The following is a 14,538-nucleotide window of genomic DNA, read 5'->3' as shown; positions in this document are numbered from 1 at the left end:
TTGTTCTCTACTTCTAAAAACTTACAGTGTGATATTAAGCAATGTGCTTAATAAAGCACAAAATTTAACTTGAGGACAGCATGCATTGGAGGCTGTAGAAAAGACTGCTTACCCGCAAACCAACCATCTTCAGTTGAAGACTAACCAATCCCACTTAAACCAAAATTAAGAATAAAAATCAGGGGGATCCCTGGGTGGCTCAGCGGTTTAGCGCCTGCCTTTGGCCCAGGGCGTGATCCTGGAGTCCTGGGATCGAGTCCCACATCAGGCTCCCGGCATGGAGCCTGCTTCTCCCTCCTCCTGTGTCTCTGCCTCTCTCTCTATGTCTATCATAAATAAATAAATCTTAAAAAAAAAAAAAAAAAAAAAAAACTTAAAAAAAAAATAAAAATCAAAAGTCACGATCACTCGGAATTAACATGTGGCAACACTGAAAAGGATTTCAATCTTGGGATCCCTAGGTGGCGCAGCGGTTTGGCGCCTGCCTTTGGCCTAGGGCGCGATCCTGGAGACCCAGGATCGAATCCCACATCGGGCTCCCGGTGCATGGAGCCTGCTTCTCCCTCTGCCTGTGTCTCTGCCTCTCTCTCTCTCTCTCTCTCTCTCTCTGTGACTATCATAAATAAATAAATAAAATTAAAAAAAAAAAAAGGATTTCAATCTAAAGCAAAATTAGGTTATTAGATCCTTCTAAGGCATTGAATTTCCACACACACAAAGGTTGGACCAGGATAAGAATACATCTGCTTCGAGGTCCAACAAGAGCCAAAGCTCCACAGGAAGGGGGAAGACAGGAAGGAGCTGGTGAAGACAAGGAAATGAACTTGTTCATTCAACACTTACTGAGCACCCACCACAGAACCCTGACAGACACAAAGGGCTGATGAATTACTAACCCACCATTGTCATGATTCCTAATAGCCCCTAATATACATAATCATTTCATTTTATCTTGGGGCACCTGGGTGGCTCAGTCAGTTAAGCATGTGACTCTTTGATTTCGGCTCAGGTCATGATCTCAGGGTCAAGAGATGGAGCTCCATGACAGGCTCCCTGATAGGTGTAAAATCTGCCTAAGATTCTCCCTCTCCCTCTGCCCCTTCCTCTGTTCTCTCTCTAAAAATAAATCAATCTCTTAAAACTGTTTTATTAAAGGTGAATATTTAAACTCTGAAAAACTCTGATTAGTTCCAAAGGAAAAAAAAAAGAAAATAAAAACACATATCCTTTTGTTTCCGGACTGACCTTTGAAAGGCCCAGGATTCCTTTGCTCTGCAATTTTCTTTTTCCAAACTTTCCTTTTAACCCCATATGTGGTCACACCAACAATGCCAATTGCATAGTTGTGTTGAGCATTTCTGCCACTGCAGCTCTGCTCTTCTCAAGGCATCTCCCTAGTCATTGATCTCTCCCTTCCCCTCAGGCATGCTGTGCTGAGGAGTTTACAGTTCTAAATTATAAAAGCCATAGAGTAAATGCATACAAATAGGTCTGGAACTCTACATATCAAATTATGAACAGTGGTTACCTCAAAGCTGAAAAGGAGAACCGAAAATCAGACAAAGAAGTCATTTTTTCCTAACTTGTACACCTCCTGCATCATTGGACTCTTTTTCAACACAAATACAAATCATGTATAATAGGTACAGCAGCTAAATCGTACAAAGTTTTAAGAAGTATCAGTATTCAAAATTCTAAACACTAAAATTTATCAAATAAAAATTAAAATTTCCCACTTAAACACACGTCTCAAAAGTAACCTATTGCTATTCTCCTCCATAAAGACTGACTCTTCTTCACTCCCAGTGAGGAGGAAGCCTGTTCTCTCAGTCGCAACCCTAGATATTCTGATACTCATTAATGTTTCCTAACCTCAGAGACATTATACAAAAAGACGTATCATTATTTTCTTGGCATTTTTCTTTGCCTATGTTTTAAGATGTTTACTAATCACTTCTCTAAGACTGTTTCTTTCATTTTTAAAAAAAGATTTTTATTTATTTATGAGAGAGAGAGAGAGAGAGAGAGAGGCAGAGACCTAGGCAGAGGGAGAAGCAGGCTCTTCATAGGAGGCCGAGGGACTCGATCCCAGATCCCAGATCAGAACCTGAGCAGAAGGCAGCCGCCCAACCGCTGAGCCACACACAGGTGTCCCTGTTCTTTTCATTTTTAAAAGACTTTTTCTTCACATTAAGAATTTTAAGCCCTCTGTACTCCAAATATTTTCCCCCATTTTTTTTTAATGGCATGAGTTTGTTTGCCACATACAAAACTTTAATTTTGACGTACCAATTTTATAAAGCTTTTCCTTATGGCTCTTATTATACTTCCTGCTTCAAAAGGTCTTCATTGTTCTACAATTATAAAATAGTCATCCAGATTTCCTTGCGGATTTTTTTAAGCAAATAGACAGTTTCCTGAACATGGTTTATAAAATAATCTATCTTTCCCCTATCATTTTATTTTTTACTTTTTCCCTATCATTTTAAAAGCAACATTCTTCACATGCCAAATTCCTATACACACATACACCTTCCTAGTTCAATCCGTTCAACAGGATGGGACCTAGTTTTTAGATCTAAAAGGCTGAGAGCTAGTTAACACTCTCTCACTAGAACCTGGAAAACTTATTTCAGAATGCCATTCTAGAGAGATTTTTCTAAGTACTTCCCTCCTCCTCCAAACATCAGGCTATTAAATATCAATAACACTCTTGCTTAATTAGGTTGTGGAACCCGAGAGGTGACATTGTAACCCAGTGCTGCAATGTTACCATTTCCACTTCTGCTCCTCTTCTTTCTTCGGCTTCTTTTTCTTGCTATCTGGCTCGGGAACTTTTTTATCTTTCTCTTTCTCTTTATTCTTGGGTTTTTTCAATTTACCGTCCTACAAAGAAACATGGTGAGAAAGCACTTAAGTACCAATCACATTTAAGCAGTAGTTGTGAGGGGCTCTTAGGAAGAAAAACAGGAATCACAGAATATCAAAACTGGAGAGGTTTTTAAAGCTAAATTTGATAAATGAATGAAAATTTATTGGTCTTTTTCTCTAGGGTAATGTTTCCCAAATGATTAGTTCCTGACAAATGATTACCTGAGAATGTAGTTAAAAACATTCATTTTGCATGGGAAGAGAGCCTAGGATATTGTATATTTTTTAGCCTCAGAGGAATGTTTGGGAAAGCACTGCTATGGAAAATAGTCCCAATGTATTATGCTCACTTGTTTTAAATTTACTCATCTTTAAACCTCTTCCAAAACTATCAATAGCTATAGGAAACTTTGTATTTAGATATTTAATATATAATTTGAAAGGAAATTCTTGATTGAGTCTGAGAGGGGCTGTGGGGAAATACTTCTTATCACTGTTGCCTACATACACAAAGTCAGGAAGCAGTAAACAAATGTCAAGGAGGTCCTAAAATGATTATCAATCCCTATATTGTATTTCTTCATGGCTCTTCTTTGAACTGTGACCCCAGATGAACTGTCATTGTGGCACAAATATAAACAAATAAAATTCAGTAATACGGAAGATAAGTCTCAAACACACACACACACACACACACACACACACACACACACACAGACAAAAATGTGCTATTCAAAAAGAGCAGGTCCTACTTCACAGGAACTGAACTCTTTTAAAGAATATTTTCCTTTTCCTAACTATCCAAGATCATTTTTTAAATAAAGATTTTATTTATTTATTCATGAGAGACACAGAGAGACAGAGGCAGAGACACAGGCAGAGGGAGAAACAGGCTCCATGCAGGTTGCCCAATGTGGGACTCAATCCCGGGACTCCAGGATCATGCCCTGAGCCAAAGGCAGACACTCAACCGCTGAGCCACCCAGGCATCCCACCAAGATCATTTTTTATTCAACAAGTTCTGTATAGCTATGAAAAGTGGTTTTGAGTCATCTTAAAATCATTTATAGAATGGTAGAGCTTGAAAGACCTTTAAAAAAGACAGTTTGGTTTGACATATTCCAGTTGTAATTAAGGAAAACTCTGAAATGGAAGTTTGTTCACTTGTTCAAGGTCATTTAGCTGCTACTGACCATGATGAGAGCCCAAGTTTACCAGAAAAATCATAGTGTGACTCATGGGAATGACTGGAATATATAAACATCCTAGCACTACATGATAGGACAGCAATCAAGATAAACTCAGGATTTTAAAGCAAATGATCTTTACCGTAGGAGGAAGGGAAAGACTACAACACCAGACATATTTTAATACAGGAATGGAGGATATCAATGTATAAGTATGTTCAGGAGGAGAAAGTACTAGAGGATCATATTAATTCAGATAATGTTTATCATTTAGCCTGAAACACACCACAGGAAAGGGAAATGTTTTTCAGTTAAGACATTCTCTGAACAGCTTCTGAGCAGGCATACAGATGGTCCCATCAGGAAACTACTGGCTATACTGTATGTTTTCAAGCCTCAAAATGGGATAATCAGTCACTGAGAAACTTTAGAACAATTCCCAGAAATGAAAAAAAAACACAGCCAGTGAATGAGGTTTCAGGACTGCTCCTGCCATCTGGGGTCCCAGGCATAGTAAGACTGAGTATTAATTCTAGGTCTTTCAGCCGCATTTTTTTTCTCCCCTTATAGGGAGAGGGCTGCTGAAAAAAATTTAAAAAATAAAGTCAAGTGTCCTTTTTTCCAAATGGTTTAAAACAGTTATTACTAGCTCCTTCCAAACTCAGAGAAAGGTATTATTTTACATTAATTCAACAAAGGGATAAAGGCAATACAGAAAGCCAAAGTTTTACATTTTTTTAACCGATTAATCTGTACTGATCATCTATATAAAAGTGGAGTCGCTAAATAATCACTCAACATTTTACTCTTAATTCCTTCAGTTGGTACTCAAAAACTTGAACTGCCAAAAACAGACCAGTCAGAAAAGCCCATTTCTCTTAAATCTAGGACCCCATCATCTCTCTGTGGGCACCTACTCATTACTATTTTTAATGTGATTTCATTAAAGACCCTTCTCCCTTTCTGCAGAGTTAAAGCATCAGCAAAGTCACACAGGAGACAGGATAACATAGTAGCTAGTGGTACTCGTTCTGGAATCAGACTGCATGGGATCAAATGCTGGCTTTACTACTCCGTAGTTGTATGACATCAGGCAAATGATCTCAGCCCCTCTCTATACCTCAGTTTCTGCATCTGCAAAATGTAGATAATAGATAGTGGCTATATTTACCTCTTAAGGGCTGTTGTAAGGATTAAATGAAATGACTCATATAAAGCATTAATAGTGTCTGGCACACAGTAAGCACCTATTACATTTAATTTTAATTATGACTATCATTCTTACTACTACTTCTACAATAGATTACATTCTTAAAACTCACTGCTCCCTACTATCGCTATCTTTACTGCTCATCCTTTGATGAGCTACGGACTTAATACTTGTGAATTCATTTTGCCCATGACCATGGCTAACCACAAATGCAACATAAGGGCTAAGAACTCACTCAACCCTTTTTCTTAGGAGAGTGCAAGATTAAGACTCCTGTGAATTTCTGACATCCTTCTCTTGAATTACTTGCTAACACCTCTTCAGTACAAGAAATAGGAAATGTCAAAAGGAACCATATTATTGTATTTTTAAATCTACCACAAGCATAAAGTAGAGCCCCCAGAAAAATACTTGAGTTGAGCTGAGATTTTAAGGAAGGTGATGAGCAAAAGAAGGGAGGAAGAGCATGTGTGTTCCCAACAGAAGGAACGGCATGTGCTACATAAAGCTCTGAAGCACAAAAGAATCCAGTGTGGAAAGGAAACAAGGGAGGCCAGTGTGGCTGGAACAAGCAAAATTAGAGAAGAAGCGCAAGATGAAGGGAGGCACCAGATGCAGGGGTCAGACTGGGAAGAGTAGTGGTAAAGAGCTTGGGTTTTTCATCATATGTCCAAGGGGCACCTAATCAAAGGCCTTTAAACACAAGAGAGTTACCCAAAGTGAGTGATGAGAAAGCTTCCTAAGATATAAGAGAGCACTAAAAAACATTCTTAAGGAAAACTCTTCCCGGTTGTAATCCAAAGTATGATTTGTTAACACTTCTTCCACATGCGTGAAGATGGTGTAGTTTCTCCAAAAATGTCAGCTGGCAGCACAACTACGGGTAGATACCTGCGAAGGCTAAGAGATCTTAAAACTCACAGTGCCATGGCCACTGTTACACATGTATGAGTTTTTCTCAGCGTTTCCTCTACCATAGATAAATATACTCCCTAAAACTCATCTGCCTTCAAAACTTGTTTTATGGACAACTACTTACTCCAAACCCATGCCTCCCAGGGCCAGCGTCTCTTTACTAACCTCTTCTTCCTCCAGTTTTCGTTTCTTCTCTTTCTTGATATCTTCTGCTTTAATTTTCTTATTAGGTTTATAATCAGCACTACAAAGGGGAACATGAATAAGCAATTAACAACTTTGACACAGTAGTTCTCACCAACAGGATCAGGACCTCCAAACTCTTCTTGGAGGCTTCCAATGCAGCCATGACTATTATTCTTGGCTGGACATTCTACAGTCAGAACAGGAATGGTAAAAGTAAAGAAGGCCTGACCAAGGACCAACAGTTACAGTCCTACACAGAACAAAATAATTTATACTAGACATAAGCTTGGAAGAGAAGGGGAGTGGAGGGCTGGCTATCTATTGAAACAGACACCACTAGAAGATCAAAGTCTGGGAACCAAATGAACAGTGCCGCAATGGCTACCACAAGGCAATATCCAGCTGGAAAGGGGAAGAAATAAATACCATATACATTCTAAATGAAGATAAGGGAGTTCACCAAGTGTTTCTCTCCTCTCTTTCCATCCATGTTCTACCATAAATCCTCTGTAGATTCCTAAAGCATAATAAGCTATACAAGACTGAACATAAGGAACAGAACTTAACCTCATAGAATCTGAGAAAGAGGTACACATAAGTCTCAACCATTTTAAGTAAGAGCAATTTTATTATCTCTATACACTGAAACTTCACTTAGAATAGATTGACAGGCACAGATCCTAGGAAAAATTGCTTTAACAGTAAAAAATTATCTGTGGTAGGTGATGATAAATTTAAAATAACTTAAATAACTTAAATATTCTTTATGAATTCTGTATTATTTGAACTTCTTATAATAGGTATTATCTTTTTACTATGAAAATTAAAACATAACATAAACATATATACTCTCTAAGCCTCAGATATACTACTTATTACAACTCATAATTCAAATATAAATAAGTTGCCCAGTCCATTAATCACAAATTCCAAATGACTAAGTCAATTAATGCAGTTTTGCTGTGTACTGGGGAGATCTACATCACATTTATTCTTTAAACAAATCCTTTTTGTTTTCAAACTCAAAGGATTAAAAAAATACTCACTCATCCTCTTCTCGAGGTCTCTTTAATGGCTTTATATCCTCTTTAGGAGGAGCAAAATACCCATCATCTTCTGGTTCATCTTTAATTCGTGGTGGACTAAAAAAAAAAAAAAGACTAGTAAGTTTGAGAACATCTACATTACGTTAAATAATCTAAAATAGGGATAAATCATCTCACTGAGAAGGAGCTAATAAGGATAACAACATGCATTTGTACATACTGTAAAAATTTTCTGTAACTACTTTTCACTCATTATCTCCACTACAACCCCATGAGGTAGATAGTACTATCCTTATTTTATAGATGAATAGGTAATATCAAGACCTCAGATCAGGACTCCTTAATCTAAGTCAATATTCTTTTCTACTGCAGCTTAGCTGCCTTTGCCAGCATGACCCAAACCACAACAGGAACAAACCTAAATTGTTCCCTCACCTGGCACAAGGAATCTACTATATATTTAAACCCTTGAACGATCCAAGCTGATTAAGTATTCCAAAAGCTAAGTATAGTTTTCGCAAGGAAGGGAGTAAAAATTTATTTTCCAAATTTATACCTTAAAGTTGTAATGGAAACTACCCTTAGTTACATGGGAAAATAACTAAGCTGACATCACAACAAAAGAAGGGCATGTGCTAAATAAGAGAAGAGGCTCCAAACAAAATCTATTCATTGTTCAACTTCCTCCACTGGTTTACTTACTCTATACACAGAAGAGTGCCTTGCCCTATTTTTGTTAAGACTTTTTGCCTTCTGAATAAAATAATGACTCTATTAGGCAATTATTTTCAATCAGAAAGAGGAAGGAACAATTAAAAAAAAAACCACCACTGGTGTTATATGCAAACATATAACAGTTATATGTTATATGGTGTTATATAAATTATTGAACACTACACTACATCTGAAACTAATGATGTACTATATGTTGGCTAATATAATTTAAATTAAAAAATGAAATAAAAAAATAAAAATAAAAAATGAAATAAAATATATAGAAGTAAAAAAAAAAAAGAGAGACCATGGGACCAGCAATCACCACAGCCTTGGGATGTTCCCTGGCCTGACACATCTCAGCAGAACCTCACTGTTCACAGCCAGAAGCATCTACGAAGCTAACTCACTACAGAAAAAGCCTCCCAACATGAAACCATCTGTCTCTAAGGGGTTCAAGGGATAAGCATCCAGACTCAGCTGCCACGGACAGTCAAGATATTCATGGGGTCTCATTGCTACCACCCCCCCACACTCCCCAAGCATACTGGATCCCTTTGCTTGTAACAGAATCTGAATGTTTTTTAAAAAGAGATTAGCTTTTTCTTACTTCTGCACATTTCTCAAATGCCAATTTCTACAGCTGCTTCCCTTCACCATGGAAATCACTAACATAGCATCAAGAGTCCAGTATCTCCAAATACTTTGCACCAGAAGGAAAGAAACCTCGCCACTGACCCAACCAGTTAAGTAAATGCTAGATCCTAGTATTGTCATGGGTGAAGTTTACAACATGTGGGAAGGATTACTAGGCCTGAAGGAAGAACTTCTAAAACAATTTATCAGAAAAAACTGTGTTCCACCCAGTAAAGCATCTCGATTGTCTACAAAGACAAATATGCAGGCTAGCAGGTGGTCCAGGAAGGTGGATATAGAGACCACTGCCTGGAAGCCTGCGTTCCTAATCTTCTAACATGGAAAGTCTGAAACTGAATCCTGGACTACACACCACAACCAGTCTATTCATATGTTGGTGTTAATTTATAAAAGTCCTAGATGGTCTCCTGGCAGAAAATAGCCATCTTATCCTCACTTTACACCTAGGGTAGTTTTCAGCTCTAACACTTCTTCCATTGTATTATTCTGCATTCCTAGAACAGTTATAAAACATGCCTGAAGAGGGCACCTGCTTCTCCTAGCCTAGGGACTCAGAGTTCATGGCAGAATTTTCAAAAATATTCCCAAACGAAACTGAAAGTTCAAAGTTTCAAGGAAGTGAAACTCCCCAACACTTTGTTCCAGTCAATATGCAAACCTTTCCAACAAGTCCTAGGAAATCCATTCTGTCACTCAATGGAGTGAGACTATATGATCAAAAACTCTTATTTATTTCAAACCAGAGGGGACCTTAAAGCTTTTTTTTAAGGGACCTGAGGCTGATGAGGAAAACAGAACCAAAATGACAAAACTAGTACAGGAAAACCAATCTCTAGATTGTATGCATTTTCCTCTTCTTGAAAAGATAATGTTTTGTTTTTTGTTTTTTTTTTAAAGATTTGATAGTGTATGAGGGAGGGGAAGAGGAAGAAGCAGACTTCCTGCTGAGTGGGGAGCCCAATGTGGGTCTCAATCTCAGGACCCTGAGATTATGATCTGAGCCGAAAGCAGACACTTACCTGACTGAGCCACCCAGGTGCCCCAGATAAAGTATTTCTACTCAACTCTACACCTGTTCCTAAAATGCAGACCGAGTAAGTTTCTACAGATGACCCTTAGAGTACATTAGTTCCTTCTTATCTACAGGTCATATACTTCAAGACCTCCAGTAGATGCCTGAAACTATGAGAAGTACTGAATCCTACATATACCATGATTATTCCTATACATACATACTTATGGTAAAGTTTAATCTGTCAATTAGACACAGCAAGAGAATATTAATAAAAAGAGTAATTATAATACCCTGTAATAAAATTTATGAGACCATGTCTTTTTCACGAGATCACCACCTACTTCCTGACGGTGGTTGACCATGGCTAAATGAAACCAGAGAAAGCAAAACTGTGGATAAGGGTGGGAGACTACTGTACTACTAAGGAGGAATTCAGAATAGGGGTTTTTCAGGAAACTCCATAATTACTAACGGACTATGAAGTTTCTTTTGGGGGAGATGAAAATGTTCTGTTATTAAGATAGTGGGGTAGGGAGAGGTTGTACAACCTTGTGAATACACCAAAAACCCATAAACTGTATGCTTTCAAAGGGTGAATTTTACGGTATTTAAATTATATCTCAATTTTTATAGAAATTTCTTCCTGTCTTATCTTCTCAACTCAAAATAGCCTTCTGGAAAATGTGCTGGTCAGTTTCACTAAATGACACTTTAGAAATGCTCAAATTAGCTTAGATCATGTCCCCTCACTGCCAACCTCCTTGGAAACCAACAGGTGGCCTGGTCAGTACAATTTAGGTAAGTTTAGACAACACTACAACATACACAGCTGGCCAAGAGAAAGAGCAGCCAAGGTAGCAGAAGAGTCTTACCTAGAGAAGCCATTTTCCTTCTCCTTTTTAATTTTTGCATCCCCAGAGGCTCTAACCTGAAAATAATAGTAACTGATTAGTACCTTGAAAGGACTAAATTTGAAAAAGCCTCTCTCTTATTTGAGAACATTCGGCCTCAATTCTTGGAGCATCTTGATCACAGACTCTTATTATTAGCAAAACTGAACAGGTGAACTAAAGGTCTTGACATTTTCCTAAGACTCATTTTTTACAGTTCTTCAGGGCGAATTATCCAATTTACTAAGAAATGTTTCCCCTCAAAATGGCACCTTTTTACCTTTAAATGATAGCAAGTCCCCCTCCCTCAATAAATATACTCTCTCAAGGATTTGCCCTTGGCAGTGCGCAGAGAAAATAACAAAATAGTCCGTTTCCTGCCTTCTCTGATTTAGGCAGAGTATGTTCACACACATACACACACCCCTCCCTTCCCAGACATTCTCTGTCTTTCAAAAATCTTTACACATACAAAAGGATAGATATACATACATGTGCATATATGTGCACACACATATATACAGTATCTCTGGAAGAACACAGAAAAATGGTTGGTATAGTGGTTGTCCCCCGGAAAGAGAAAAAGAACAATGAGCAAAGGGTGAAAAGGAAGGTGTAATTTTCATTTTCTTTTCTTTCAAAGTTTTATTTATTTATTCATGAGAGACAGAAAGAGGCAGAGACACAGGCAGAGGGAGCAGGGTCCCTGTGGGGAGCCCGATATAGGACTTGATCCCAGGACCCCAGGACCACGACCTGAGCCAAAGGCAGACGCTCAACAACTGAGCCACCCAGGTGCCCCAGAAGGTGTAATTTTCTTTTCTCTCTTAAGTGGGTTCCAATGCTATGCATGGAACTCAATGTGGGAGTTGAACTCACGACCCTGAGATCAAGACCTGAGCTGAGATCAACAGATGCTTAACTGAGTCACACAGGTACCCCAAGAAACATATACTTTTCATTATATTCTCTATTTCAGATTTCCTGAATTTACTGAGTACCAAAATTACTTACTCAGAAACTAAACTATTTTTTTTTACTTAAATAAAAAAATTTTTAGGTTTTTTGTTTTAAGTAATCTCCACACCCAACATAGGGCTTGAACTCACAACCCTGAGATCATGAGTCACATAGACTCTTCTGACTGAGCCAGCCAGGCACCTCAAAACAATAAAAAAAAAATCTATACATAGTACTACCTTTTTTTTTTTTTTTTAAAGAACTTATTTATTCATGAGAGACATAGAGAGGCAGAGAGACACACAGGCAGAGGGAGAAGCAGGCTCCATGCAGGAAGCCCAATGTGGCACTTGATCCGGGGACTCTGGGATCACACCCTGAGCCAAAGGCAGATGCTCAATCGCTGAGCCACCCAGGCATCCCTATACATAGTACTTCTCATTTGCAGCCAGATGAGCCTAGAGATTTTGAGAAGGCTTATAATGGTTATGCTGGAACCGAAAGCCACAAAAGCACCAACATCACTAAGTTTTAACTCAGGAAGGACCCTTCATTCAAGAGAAGGCCAACATGGCACTAGGCCTTCTCCCAAGACCAGAATTAATTTTCCCCATAAAAGGAAACTGGCATTTCCAGAAACCCTACATTCTTAATTTATCCATTTGCCATTTAAAGTAAGATAATGACATGGATAGATTTGGTCCTATGAAATTCAGTGGAAAAGGGCTTTGGTTTTCATAGTTTAAGACTGTGACTGACACTGAAGTCTCCTGACAGAGACCTTTTTACTCAAAGGCTAAGGAATCTTGCTGTGCAATAAGGGTACTTTCAGGACCTGCTTTTAAAGATAAAGAAAATGAAAAGTACATCCCATTGCTCTTCCTTCCCCACTGAAAGTTCTGTACCTTTTCCTCCTTTCGTTTTTCCTTGTCTCTGTCTTTGTGTTTGTCTTTATGCTTTTCTGAACTTCCATCTTTGTGTTTGGTTTTCTCCTTCTCTTTGTGTTTCTTTTCAGAATCTTTATGTTCACTGTAGAGAAAAAATAAATAAACCACAGAGTTAGCCCAGAGCAGGGACCACAAGGGTTCATTTCACAAGATCAACTCACAAGATAACCCTAAGATAACATGAAACCATGGAAACTTACAATGCTTTAAATAAACAGTCCTGACAGAAGGTTCAAGTAGAGGCGCTTGGCTACTGGACTTTATCTTGTTTGATGTTTTTATTTTTTTGAAGGGGCAAAGAAACCAAATAGAGAAACGTAGTTATTCTAAACATACCAGGACTTTTTTTTAAGTGACTAAGAACATACAGTAAGCCCACCATTTCTACAACATTCTACCAGCAAAAACTATGATGGATGAAATCTCCAAATTGAGCATTCACATCTCACGTGAGAAGGTAAAAATTCACAAAATATGCATCTCGTGGCTTTGCGCAGTGAACAGCCCAAAAATACAGTAAATGTTTCCTGCTAGCTTTAACTAGGAAAAGCTAGTCACTTCTATATGGGGCTGATAAACACTGCTTGGTCCTTCCTTTACAATAAGAAAAGATCCAGCTAAAAGTAAAGACATATCCAGCCCTCAACGTTTAAAAGTCTTGTTTTTAAAAGGGTTTGTGGATATACTGGTAAGCACTGCTCCTCCGGAAAACTAAATATGACATTACAAAGCAAGTGCCATTAAAATGTTCATACCCTAGGATCTAGCTCCTTGAAGTTTCTCTTTGGAAAATAACATCACAAATGATATTCCATTTTGATGTTTTCCATAACAAAAAACAAACAAGAACAAAGAAACAAACAAAAACCACACACACACAAAAAAAGATAAAACCTTAGTAAAGAACAAAGGAGGAACCTGTGATGTATCATATTACACAGCCCTTATGCTATAGTTTGTGAGCCCTATGAATATACATGGACAGTGTTTATGGCCACATAAGAAGAAACAGGAATATATAGTCACCGCAACTATATAAAAACATGCACGGGGACTGAAGAGGCAATAGGCAAAGATTACAAGCTACGGTTTAGGGTAGCAAAACACGGAAGGACCATTTTCTTCAGTGCACTGGGCAGGTAGCTTAGGAACCTTGTTCACTGCACCAACCACTATATTCCACAAGTTAACAAAAGGACTTGAATTCAAGGGCTATGAATTGGGGAGCCCACCCCAGACACAAGACAGCTGGCAGCAACCTCAGCTGACAGGCCTAGAGTGGTTCCGGCCTTCCCCACCACCAGACTGCATTTCCCATCTGCCACATTTAGCCTTCAGTCCAGAAAAAGTAGATTTTACCAGCAACGAGCTCATTACGTTAGGCTGTGTCCATCCCAAGGAGTTTGTTCTAAAGATTCTGCCAGCACACCTGAGCACATCAAAGGCCAGAGAGGGAGCAACCAATGATGGCAACCAGGTAGGGGAGAGCGTAGAACCTCGGTGAGAAACGCATCTGCTGTCACACACATCTCTGTGCATGAAGAGAGCCTCAACTCAAGACCGGCATTCAGGTAATAAATAAGCAGAAGCAGGAGGACCGAGGGACCAGCAGAGACAGGACTACAGGTTTGGGAAGATCCAGGAACCGTCAAATGAAAAGATAACAATGCCCACTTTTTCTTACTTATATACTCCTCCCATGTTGCTCTCATTAGGTTATTTAGATGTGCCACAAAATGAAGCAACAGGTTTCTCCATGAGTGAACATTTCCTTTTAACTCATTAGGGCTGCACCTAGTTTCAGCGAACATAGAGGTACATGGTCACCAAGTTTCCCACCATGCTCCTTGCTCTCAGCACACAATTATGTCACTCTTCACTCGGTGTGGTCTCGTAATCGTTTTTACCTAAATGCAGTGTTTTATCAAAAAATTGTCCTT

The 14,538-nt window shown here is 38.6% G+C and overlaps 1 protein-coding gene across 1 annotated transcript in view; it reads right to left on the bottom strand.

Moving 5' to 3' along the window:
* Positions 1-14,538, bottom strand: part of TOP1 (DNA topoisomerase I) — a 91,204-nt gene that overhangs the window by 31,279 nt on the left and 45,387 nt on the right. Inside the window, exons 4-8 of the mRNA XM_038572316.1 lie at positions 12,557-12,680; positions 10,674-10,729; positions 7,416-7,511; positions 6,349-6,427; positions 2,774-2,886 (exon numbers count right to left, since the gene is read on the bottom strand). Coding sequence (XP_038428244.1) covers positions 2,774-2,886; positions 6,349-6,427; positions 7,416-7,511; positions 10,674-10,729; positions 12,557-12,680 — 468 coding nt within the window. The remainder of the gene's footprint in view (positions 1-2,773; positions 2,887-6,348; positions 6,428-7,415; positions 7,512-10,673; positions 10,730-12,556; positions 12,681-14,538) is intronic.

Source organism: Canis lupus, chromosome 24 (assembly GCF_011100685.1).
Source record: "Canis lupus familiaris isolate Mischka breed German Shepherd chromosome 24, alternate assembly UU_Cfam_GSD_1.0, whole genome shotgun sequence".
In the NCBI taxonomy this organism is placed as follows: Eukaryota; Metazoa; Chordata; class Mammalia; order Carnivora; family Canidae; genus Canis; species Canis lupus.
Note: the sequence above shows the minus strand (reverse complement) of the source record. Positions and strands in the feature narration are given on the sequence as shown.